A 12,164-nucleotide genomic window follows, 5' to 3' on the forward strand; every position below is an offset into this window, starting at 1 on the left:
AGAGTGAGGGTCCGCTGATTGGTTCGGCGGGCCGTCCCTGAGCGGGACGCGGCGTTCTCGGGGCGGGGCCTAGCACCCGGTGACTGGCTGTCGGCAGTGCTCGGGGAGGACGCGTTCACCGGCAAACCCCGGGGCGCGGGCGCACGCGCCGCCGGGGAAAGGTCGCAGGACGGCGGACCGAGGGAGTGGGGCTGGGGTCCTGGGGCTGGGGGGGCCTTGGGCTCTGGGTTGGGGGTGCACAGCCGCGGCGTCGGGGAGCCCAGGGACATGGCGCTGCCGGACAGTGAGGAGGGGGAGCCGGTGGCGCCCGGGCACCCGCTGGCGAAAGGCTTCCTCCCCGTGCCTGCAGAGGCTCCCGCCGGGGAGAACTTGGAGCTGCAGAATGGGCCCAAAGCCGGCTGCCTGCTCCTTAACGGGGTCCTCCAGAGCAGCCCCGCAGCCACCCCGGGAGCCCTGGGCGGGCCGCAGACTGTGCTGGCCCCGGAAGAGGAGACCCAGGCCCGGCTGCTGCCCACGGAGCCTGGCGAGGAGACCCCGGGGGCCGAGGGCGCCGCGCTGCCGCGGACGGCGCTCTCGCCGCGGCGCTTCGCGGTGCTGCTGGTCTTCAGCCTGTACTCGCTGGTGAACGCCTTTCAGTGGATCCAGTACAGCATCATCAGCAACGTCTTTGAGGGCTTCTACGGCGTCTCCTTGCTGCACATCGACTGGCTGTCCATGGTGTACATGCTGGCCTACGTGCCCCTCATCTTCCCGGCCACCTGGCTGCTGGACACCAGAGGCCTGCGGCTCACGGCGCTGCTGGGCTCGGGCCTCAACTGCCTGGGCGCCTGGGTCAAGTGTGGCAGCGTGCAGCGGCATCTCTTCTGGGTCACCATGCTGGGCCAGTGCCTGTGCTCCGTGGCCCAGGTGTTTATCCTGGGCTTGCCCTCCCGCATCGCCTCCGTGTGGTTTGGACCCAAGGAGGTGTCCACAGCTTGTGCTACCGCCGTGCTGGGCAATCAGGTGAGGGCTGCCGTGATAGGTGAGAGTCTGGTGGGGAGAGGAGCAGTCAGGCGTGTGGGTGGCCTTCAGGAGGCCTTTGTAGATGCAGGAGAGATAAGCCTTGGATTAAACGGGGGCTTTAATTTCTTGATAAGGATTGAACTTTCAAAGCCAGTTTAAAGTGACCATTAGCATCTTGCTTTGAGGATCATCTCTAAAACAGTTAACTACTGGCGTGCACACGTCTGATAAAGCCAACTTATGAGTGCAACGGTACTTACAGAGGTATTATGGTTGTCCCCACTGCGTTCTTAGTGAAAGGAAGGTGGTTGGAGCCTAGGATGTTTGTTCGCATTTTGAGTAGTCATGGTGAACAGCCCTTGTTTGATTTCATGCATTGGCAGTCAGCACAGTGCCTGGAACTTAGTGGGCGTGTATAAATGATTGCTAAATAAATGTTCCGGTGATAAAGACTTCATAGCATTGCTGAATCCAGTTATTAATTTTTAGACAGTGCAAGACAAATCATAGGTTAGGGAATCCATGGTAAAAGGGTGACTTCATTGGCTGCCTCTGCTAAGGAATTCCCTAGTCTTTCCTACCACCGTAGGTTGAAATGTCATTAGCATTCTGGTAGCAGTATTAGGTGGAATAGTGTGTGGGTGTGAGTTGCAGATTGAGTCTTTTGTTGTAGTTTTTGATTCTGCAACAGCCTTGTGGCCTGCTGGGTTAAGCTGCTACGTTGCCATCCCATATTGGAGTGCCAGTTCCAAGTCCTGGCTGCTCTATTTCCTATCCAGTGTCCTAATGTGCCCAGGAAAGCAGCAAGTGATGGTCCAAGTCCTGGAGCCCTGCCACCCATGTGGGAAACTGTCATGGAGTTCCTGGCTCTTGGCTTCCACCTGGCCCAGGCATGGCTGTGGTGGCTATTTGGGGAGTGAGCCAGTAAATGAAAGTTCTCTCTCTCTGTCCCTCTGTCTGTTGCTCTGCTTTTCAAATAAATTCTGCATGTGCGGGGTCCTATGATACTTTATATAAATGATAGAGTATTCATGCCGCTTGAGGAAAGTCTAGTTAAAAATTATACGTACATATATATATATATATATATATAGAAAGGCTTCTATAGATTGTTTTGCTATATGTTGCCATGTAATAAGAGAATGTTACTTTCTTTTTTCTTTTCTTTCTTTCTTTTTCTTTTTTTGGACAGGCAGAGTTAGATAGTGAGAGACAGAGAGAAAGGTCTTCCTTCCATTGGTTCACCCCCCAAATGGCCGCTACAGCCGGCTCATCGCGCTGATCTGAAGGCAGGAGCCAGGTGCTTCTCCTGGTCTCCCATGGGGTGCAGGGCCCAAGCACTTGGGCCATCCTCCACTACCCTCCCTGGCCACAGCAGAGAGCTGGACTGGAAGAGGAGCAACCGGGACAGAATCCGGTGCCCCAACTGGGACTAGAACTTCGGGGGAGAATGTTACTTTCTTAAGTAACATTTGTTTGAAGATCCCAGATTGAAAATAGGCCTACAGTCTGAATGCATACAATTGTATCATCAGCGTTTACTTCAGTGCCTGGCCTGTTGTAGGCTCTTCATACAAATACATTGAATAAATGGATGAATGAGCTTCAGACTTGTGTGGATACTGACCAGCTGGATATCATCACTTGGTTATCTCATAGGAACCCAAAATTTGCCGTATTACCTTCGGGTCTACTGCCACTCTCTTAGCTTGGGCCACCCAAGCTGTCTCCTAAGCTGACTGACTAATCTCCCTCTCCTCTCCACTTTCATCCAGGGAGGAATGCACCCCTGCTGTGGCTTCCATGGTGCTCAGGATAAAATAGAAATTCTCTTGTGGCACGTGAGAGCCCTTCAGTCTGCCTCCTGCTGACTCTGGCTTCATCTCCTATCACCCTGTTCCGCGCGCACACACATGCTCTCTCTCTGAGCCAAACTCTGCTTGCTACCACTTAAGTAGTCTCTCCAGAGTCGTGCTTTTTCCTGACCTTTATACATAATGTTCCTTTGGCTTGGAACTTTTCTTCACTAACTTAACCCACTTCAACACAACACTGCCTCGTGGTGTTGCAGCTTTTCGTGTGCTTGTTGGCCATTTGTATGTCTTCTTGGCATAAATGTTTCAAGTCCTTTGCACATTTCAAAATTGTGATGTTTGTCTTTGCTGTTGAGTTATAAGAGTTCTTTATGTGGTCTGAATACCAGACTCTTATCTAATATATGATTTATAAATATTTTCTCTCATTATGTAATCTCTTTTTTTCCCAGCTTTATTTTACATGTTCTTGCTCTCTTTAATTGTAAGCACTTAAGGGCAAGGATTCTATCTTATACAGCTTTACAGCATATTCAGATGGTGGGAACTCAGTAAATGTAGAAAAGAACTTTGTCAGCAACTTCCTTTTAACAGTATGATAGCCACAAATACATTAGAACATAGTATTTTAAAATTTACAATGCATCTTTACAAATACTAGCTGTCTTTGTTTTCTTATTAAAGATTTATTTTATTTATTTGAAAGAGTTACAGAGAGAGGTAGAGACAGAGAGAGAGGTGTCTTTCTTTCACTGATTCACTCCCCAAATGGCCCCAATGGCTGGAGCTGAACCAATCCAAAGCCAAGAACTTCTTCCAGGTCTCCTACACGTGGGTTTAGGGGCCCAAGCACTTGGGCCATCCTCTGCTGCTTTCCTTTGCCACAAGCAAGAGAGCTGGATCAGAAGTGGAACAACTGGGACTCAAACCAGTGCCACATGGGATGCTGGTGCTGCAGGCGGCAGCTTTACCCACTATGCCACAACACCAGCCCCTGTCTTCTTTGTGTTATGTTAATTGTCAGTATTTACTTTTTTCCTCCCATAATAGTAGTTGTTAACAGGGCTCTTTATCTTACAGCTTGGAACTGCAGTTGGCTTTTTGCTACCACCAGTTTTAGTGCCTAATACACAGAATAACACGAGTCTGGCTTATAATATCAGCACCATGTTTTATGGGACATCAGCTATTGCTACCCTTTTATTCATTCTGACAGCCATCGGTAAGTGAATTATTTTCCCTAAAACTTGATGAATGCATGACAAAAACTCAACAATAACATTCTTACTCATAATGTCTAAATGATATTCGCTTGTTTCATTCTTACTGTGCACTGTCTGGCCCAGGTAACAAATCCTTAGGCAAACCTAAGGATATTTTGGTCCGCTGCATCTGGGCTAGTACTGTAAAGGGTTTGAAGACTAATTCATCTCATTTTTCTCTCTACTAACTTCTCTTCCTGGTAACTGTTAGTTTCAAACCTATCACCTGCTTCCTCTTCCTGGGTTCCTCTCCATGGTCTGCACCTTACGCCTGTCTGGCAGGAGCAAGTTCTTGTCATGCTTTGAAATGATGCCAGTAGTCTACAGTCTTCCCTCTAAGGAAAAGTCCTTCCAAGGCTAACTAACTTAACAATTAGCTGGATCTGAGAATGTCCACCAGGGAGTGAGCCTGGGCAGCAGTGGGCTGTTCAGCGGAATTTCACACTGTGGCAACTCTCTGCTTGCTAGGCCACTCCAGCAAATCCTGCTGCCTCCATCCGTCCCTGAGTCCTCGTCCGGGCCTGGCTCCTGAAGCAGTCAGTCAAAATCAGCTGCCAGCAGCCGTCGCCGGTTGGGAGGAAGCTTTGGGAAGGTCTGCTTTTTAAAGTTTGTCTTTAATGCAAAACAGTTTTGATTTCAGGGAAAAGGAGAGGTCAAGTTGATTAACCAGTACAGCTGCTGGGAGAGCTCTCTGACTTTCCTGTGCACTCAGTATCCCAAACTGATTTGAAAAGGAAGAACTCTAAAGTTGAAATACTATCTCTTAGTCATTAACACTTATAGTTAAGCTGCATTATAACTGGAGTTTTTAGATTTACAGTTTTTACCATGGCCAGAATAGTAATGAGGAATTCCTATTTTTTAATCCGCAACTATGAAATCTTCAATTTTAAAGGAAATGCCTCTTGGAAACTATAGAATGTTTCAGTAGAGGCTGCCTTGGTAGATGAACTGCAGGATGCAGGTCTAGGAGACTCAGCCCATGTACTTCGTTTCCTCTAAGATAATGAGGAGAGTGTTCCCTTGGTAGCATCTAAAGCATTCTGACATTTCCAGTCTACTTGTGGTTGGTGTTTATGTTTTCTTTTAGTCCAGGAGCAGCATATTTTTAGTGGGCAGACTTCTGAAAATGGACAATTATCCTTGTACTATTTAAACAGCTTAACCAAGTTTTTTGTTTTTTGTTTTTGTTTTGTTTTGTTTTGTTTTTTGACAGGCAGAGTGGACAGTGAGAGAGAGACAGACAGAAAGGTCTTCCTTTTGCTGTTGGTTCACCCTCCAGTGGCCGCTGTGGCTGGCACACCGCACTGATCTGAAGCCAGGAGCCAGGTGCTTCTCCTGGTCTCCCATGGGGTGCAGGGCCTAAGCACTTGGGCCATCCTCCACTGCACTCCCTGGCCACAGCAGAGAGCTGGCCTGGAAGAGGGGCAACCGGGACAGGATCGGTGCCCCGACCGGGACTAGAACCCGGTGTGCCGGCGCTGCAAGGCAGAGGATTAGCTTATTGAGCCGCAGTGCCGGCTTAACCAAGTTTTAAAAGGAATCTGTATAATTTTTTAAATTTATTTTTTATTTATTTAAAAGGTAGAGTTGCAGACAGAGGGAGAGACAGAAAGAAAGATCTTTCATCCACTGAATCACTCCCCAAATGGCCATATGGCCAAAGTTGAACTGATCAGAAGCCAGGAGTCTTCTTTCAAGTCTCCTACTTGGATGCAGGGGCCCAAACACTTGGACCATCTTCCACTGCTTTCCCAGGCCATAGCAGAGAGCTGGATTGGAAGTGGAACAGCATGGACATGAACTGGCACCCATATAGGATGCTGGTGTATAGGCAGAGGCTTATCCCACTATGCCACAGAGCTGGCTCCTATATTATTTATTTTTAAAAACCCTCTTATATCTACTTTCTTTCTTTTCAAAATTTATGTGAGAGGCAGAGAGAGAGAGAGAGGGAGGGAGGGGGAGAGAGAGAGAGAGAGAGAGAGAGAGAACAAGAGTACTCACCCAAATGCCTACAATGGCCAGGACTAGGCTGGCCAGGTTGAAGCTGGGAGCCTAGAACGTAATCCAGGTCTCCCTTATGCAAGGAAGGAACACAATTACTTGAACTGCCACTGCTACCTTTCGGGATCTGTGTTAGCAGGAAACTGGAGTTAGGAGCCAGAGCCAGGTATCAAACTCGGGCATTCTGATGTGGGACGCAGGGGCCCAAAGACTTGGGCCATCTTCCGCTGCTTTACCAGGCCACAGCAGAGAGCTGAATCAGAAGTGACCGGCGCCCATATGGGATGCCGGCACTGCAGACAGAGGCTTTACCCACTACGCCACAGTTCCGGCCCTGCAATAGAGATTTTTAAAATATAAAATTCTTTTTCCTGGGGCTTGGTAGATTAAGCCTCCGCCTGTGGTGCCAGCATCCCATATGGGAGACAGTTTGTGTGTGATTGCCCTCTTCTGATCTAGCTCTCTGGTATGGCCTGTGAAAGCAGTGGTGGATAGCCCAAGTGCTGGGCCCCTGTACCCAATTGGGAGGCCTGGAGGAAGCTACTGGCTCCAGGCTTTGGATTGGCCCAATACCAGTTGTTGCAGCCATCTGGGGAGTGAACCAGTGGATAGAAGACCTTTCTCTCTGTCTCTCCCTCTCTCTGTAATTCTACCTCTCAAATAAATAAATAAACCTTAAAAAAAATTCCCTTTTTTTGGACTGCTTTTATGTCTCTCATTCTGGTTTTCCTTTTTGAAAAAAAAAATCATCTTCAGTTGCTTCTGAGAGAATAATAGATTGTATGTAAGATATCTAAAGATCTTAAATTAGATGTGTGTATGTTTAAATGGCTGCAGATAAAATATTTTCATTTGTCTGAGGAGAACTAAGAACAGTAATATTAAGAGGTAACCATTGGCATATTGTATTGATCAAGAAGTTGAAATCTCTTTCAATATTCTTCATGTGCTCATGGCATAAGGGACATACATACATAAATTGGGAGGAGAAAATGGAATAGAATGAAAAAGGACTAAGTGCCCTACAATTTTAATCTCATGGTATTATGTATAGTATAAAGCAAAATAATATATAGCATCAATTTTAATCTACAACTTTAACCTCATGGTATTATGTATAGTTTAAAAGCAAGATAATATATAGTTGTGAGATAAAAGTCTTAAGTTGCAAATTGTAATATTCAAATGGAAAATCTGCTCATTTTTCTCTCTAATATTTGGTATTGAGGAAAGTTTGGATTATTTTTTAAATTATAAAGTTCCTTAATTACTAAGAGCTGATCCTACTTCTAAATTCTACCCATAGTTACTTTGTTCTTAAAAAAATTAAGTTTTGCTGAAGTTTTCCAGTAGTGTGATATGTATTAAATTGGTCCTCAGCAGTGTTCCTAAAATGCTGTTTTGAAGATTCATGCCCTGTAAACCAGTTGCCCTCTCTCGTGGGGTTTCTATGTGAGTGTAATGCAGCTAACTTTTCCAGGAATTAACCTAAGCCTTCCAGTGAATTTCACACTTATCAGGAGAACCCTGTTTAAAGTGTCTAACCTTTGGCTGTTCGATACGTCGTGCCACACGTGGTTAAAGGGCCCCACATGCTGTGTCTCATTTAACCCTCACAACCTTTTGAGTAGGGTACTGTTATCATTCTCATTTTATAAATGATGAAACTGTGTCACAGAATTTTAGTGAGATTACTTTGCTCAAAGTCACTACTCAAGGTCAGATTTAAGCCTAGGCAGTTTAACTCCATATGTAAAACACTATGTATCATTTTAACTTAGCCTTATTTTTTGTTCCTATTCAAATTCCTCTTCTATGAGGGATAATGATGTTATATTTAAAAGCTGTTCTTATGTAGGAAAGCAGTAAACCACATCATTTAACTCAAATGTGTCCATTAAAATCTTTTCTGATAACTATAAACCAAAAAGTAATGACAATAAAAATATTTCCTATTTTAATAAGAATTAATTACTTTTAATTTTTTTACTTTCAATTCTCTATATAACCTATAAACTTTTAGCAGAAATACATATTGCTTAGTCTGTAAGAATTTCATGCCTGAAGCAAACTCTCTGATTGTGTACATAGTCTTTAAAAAGATAATATATTTTATGTAGCTCTAGTTAATTATAAAATTTTTTCACATATATTTCATCATGTAATCCTCATAACAACTTTTTATTATTCCATTTTGTGATGATAAAACTGAAGACAACACTCAAAAATTGACTTCCTCAAAATCAAAATCAAAATCAGTGAGATGCGGCAGAGCCAAGATTCAAACCTATATTTGTCTTATACTAAAGGAATATGTGTGATACCTGCTTGACTCACACAAGGACAAATAATGAAATAGAAAGATAATGCTATGTGACTTCAAAAAGTAAAAGTGGCTCTAAACAGGAGTGAAGTTGCTACTTGTAAAGGAAGGGAAAGTTTGAATGCGGTGCTTGAATGCTTTGGCTATTTTAGTTAGAGAATAACTGTTTCAGTGGTCAGTTATTTTATTGGTGCCAGTTTTAGTAAGAAAAAGATACAATTTTGTGGTACAAGGCTATTTTCCAGTTTCGGGAAGAAAGAAAAAGCCATATTTCATTCTTTGAAAGTAATGATTCAACATAACCAAGGTCATAGACCAATGGCTTTTTGTTCCTCTTTTCATCATGGAGACTTAAGTCTGACTTTACTACAGCATGTAGCTGGTGGATGCAGACTTGATTTTACAAAAAGATAGTTTGCCTGAAACTAAAAGATAACATTTATATTCAGAAACGAACTCCAAAGGAGTTCAAGGTTGGTAAGAATTGTTTTTATTTTTGCATTTGAGTGCATATTTTGGGCCATAGAGACTTATTTGACCATAGTGAATAAAAACCTGAGAGACTGAAGACTCACCTAATACCCATGACTGCCTTGCAAACATAGTTTTTACAGTCTGAAACTTTGTTTTACAACTGTATGAGTTCTGTCATACCAATGTTAATAAAAAGAGTTACCTCCTACCCAATCAGAGACTTCCAAGAAAAGACAGCAGACATCCAGACAGTACAAGGACCAGACAGGGTGGAAGGAAGAAGAGCGCTTGGCAACAACTTAAATGCCTTCTGTCTGCCAGCCTGCCAATGTTGAAGATGTTAAAAAGGAAATATCTATGAACTAAGTCTCCTCTTGACTTACTTGTGAGATGTATAGAAATAGAATTAGGTTTTAGATACATTGCAGGTATATCACAAAGGTTTGGCCAGCAAAGAACTTAATTCTTTTAATTTTTAGCAGCAAACAGGAGAATTAGATAATTATAGTTTTACATGGATGTTTTGAGGATTATTCTATTTCCAGTGATTCTCAGACTTGGCTGGCTATATTGATAGTGTTTAGCTCTCTCTTTAATACAGATCCTCAGGTTCCATCCTGGAGGTTCTGATTGGTTGAGTCTTGGGTAGAATCTCAAAATCTGTATAACTTTTAAATTTTCAAATGAATCCAGTTTACAGCCAAGTCGATCAGACCTAATGTACTTTCAGACTACGAAGTAGACCCTCCTTGCTGAAAGAAAGAACCACTATTTTAAAAAAAAAATGGAGAAAGGAAATAAATTCCAGTCTTCCAGGAGATGTTACTTTTCTGAATTCACATACCTTTTCTTTTCTTTTGGAATTTACACTGTTTAATCAGCATTCAGGCATACATTTTAAATGAAATCTGAAATTGAGATGCCTTGCATCTAGCATTTGTTAATTGAGACATCATTGTTTGAAAACTGTTGATCCTGGTAAGATCATTGAGTGCAAGTGTCAGAGGATCTTAGGCTCAAGCAAATGCAGTATTTTTCTTCTATCATAATAAAAAAAATTGAGCCAATCCAAAGGCTAAATTTCATTTCTAGTGTCCCAAATTTTAGCAGGTCAGCTCTTCCATCACTTGTCTGGACTTCTGTGTAGCCTATCCCTAAAGAAATCTGTTCTTCACCAAGGATTCTGGGAAGCTGGTAGATCTTTCCTTGTTCTGCTAAGGAAGGGTCTCTTCTGTGGCTCAGAAGGCTGTGAACTTAACTAGAAATGAACAGTGCTAAAACATAATGCGTCAGACTCCATGTCCCAGTACTCGGGTGTCTCTTAGCTTTCCTCTTCTGTTCTCCATATGCAGCTTGAGTGAATCGGCAAAAGCTACCTGGCTCTGCTTTCATGAATCCACCTGGACTTTCTCAGTCCCAGAGACGTAATGGATCAGACCATAAACTGTATGTCAGGTTTCAGAAGAAAGTAGGAAAGGCCCTGAACATTTAGAAGTGTATTGGCTCACTCATATCTGATATTTGCCTGGTTACAAACTGAGTTGAATTTTAAAAATACAGTACTGGCTCATAAAAATTAATCTTGATTAACTGAATATGGAATAATTTCGCAGGCAAGGTCATGGCATATGACAGTTGGTTCTCTCATTCAGTTATGTGAATTGGCCAAATCTCGTGAGTTTCAGAAGGTGGAGATGGTAATCCTAAACTATTCTTCACTTAGAAATCAGTGAAAATGAAAAGCCACACCAAACGTGACATTCACTACCTTTTAAAATCTAATCTGAATTCTGTCTGCTCACTAATAAAGATAATATAAATAACTATAACATATGTAATAACACAGTACATGCACATTAGTTATAGGTAACCCTTTTTATGTCTGTTTCCAGCATTCAAGGAAAAACCTCAGTATCCACCGAGCCAGGCTCAAGCAGCTCTCCGTGACAGTCCACCTGAAGAGTACTCCTATAAGAAATCGATAAGAAACCTATTTAAAAATATTCCTTTTGTCCTTCTACTGGTCACTTATGGTAAGTGCGTTCTTGTATTGTTTAATGCCTCCATAAGCCTTTGAGCATTTTGGGTTCTTTTCATGTAACATAGTGGTTTGGACTTTAATTAGATTGATTTGATGAACTCTATAAAAATAATGACTGCACAGCCATGAACTTAAATATTGAAATGAAAAGTGAAAAAGCCAGGATGGGTATTTTCACATGTGTTTTTTTTTTTTTTTTTTTTTTTTTTTAGATCTCAAATAGAGACATGCTGTGTCTTTCATGAGTTTTCATAGAGTTTAGGCCATTATGAACTATAATTATGACTGCCGTAAGCATGTGGGAAATGCTATCAACAGCTCCATTCTTTGACCTTGTACAAACTGGCATCTGTTTTGACTACTCTACTGAAGCTAGAGGCCACTCTAACCAATTCTGACTTTAAAGAAAGAAAATTCTCATTCCTCTGCCAGATGCTCACCCTGACACTACAGCTTTGACTGCAAGTGTCAGCACGCTTGGTTCTCTGCAGTTCCCTGAGTTTGTTCTCTGTTGCTTATGTTGATGCTGCTATATTACCATGTAGCCAGCATAACAACCAGCACTCCCTGATTCTGTTCCCGCCTAATTCACTGCTGTACACAGTGAATTACACAATTGACTGCTGTGCTCTTTTTTACATTTTTGGGGGGATGCACACCCTCTTAAATAAATGCTTTATAAATTGTAAGAGATTATGTCCCAACCTGAACTCTTACACCTTTACAGAAATTGTTCATCACTTGGTAGAATATTTAATCTAATGAACTCCCATGGAAGCCCTCTCCCAGCTTTGACAGTTATCAACCATGCTTGCTTTATCTATTTTCTCTGTTCCTGGAATATTTTAAGGTAAATCCCAGATGTTACAGCATCTCATCTTTAAATACTTCATCAAGCCATAGTTCCTTTTGTAATTTTGTCAGTGACCTCCCTGTTTGGGTTAAACCTGACATTTCTAACTGGAAGTCACATACAGTGCTCACTATTATCCATCAGAGCAAACAATTTTCTTTAGCATGTCGTTTGTGATAGTGTTTTTCCTACTTCTCTTTTTTTTTTTTTTTTCTTTTTGACAGGCAGAGTGGACAGTGAGAGAGAGACAGAGAGAAAGGTCTTCCTTTTGCCGTTGGTTCACCCTCCAATGGCCGCCGCGGTAGCGCGCTGCAGCCGGCGCACCGCACTGTTCCGATGGCAGGAGCCAGGTGCTTATCCTGGTCTCCCATGGGGTGCAGGGCCCAAG

General features: G+C 43.0%; 1 protein-coding gene across 2 annotated transcripts in view; it reads left to right on the forward strand.

Moving 5' to 3' along the window:
- Positions 1 to 246: 246 nt before the first annotated feature.
- The window catches only part of FLVCR1 (FLVCR choline and heme transporter 1), a 35,495-nt gene continuing 23,577 nt past the window's right edge, over positions 247 to 12,164 (forward strand). For both annotated transcript variants that reach the window (XM_062210322.1, XM_062210321.1), the window contains exons 1-3: positions 247 to 1,002; positions 3,897 to 4,038; positions 10,775 to 10,915. In XM_062210322.1, the coding sequence (XP_062066306.1) occupies positions 268 to 1,002; positions 3,897 to 4,038; positions 10,775 to 10,915 (1,018 nt within the window). In that variant the 5' untranslated portion in view covers positions 247 to 267. The remainder of the gene's footprint in view (positions 1,003 to 3,896; positions 4,039 to 10,774; positions 10,916 to 12,164) is intronic.

Source organism: Lepus europaeus, chromosome 14 (genome assembly GCF_033115175.1).
Source record: "Lepus europaeus isolate LE1 chromosome 14, mLepTim1.pri, whole genome shotgun sequence".
NCBI lineage: Eukaryota > Metazoa > Chordata > Mammalia > Lagomorpha > Leporidae > Lepus > Lepus europaeus.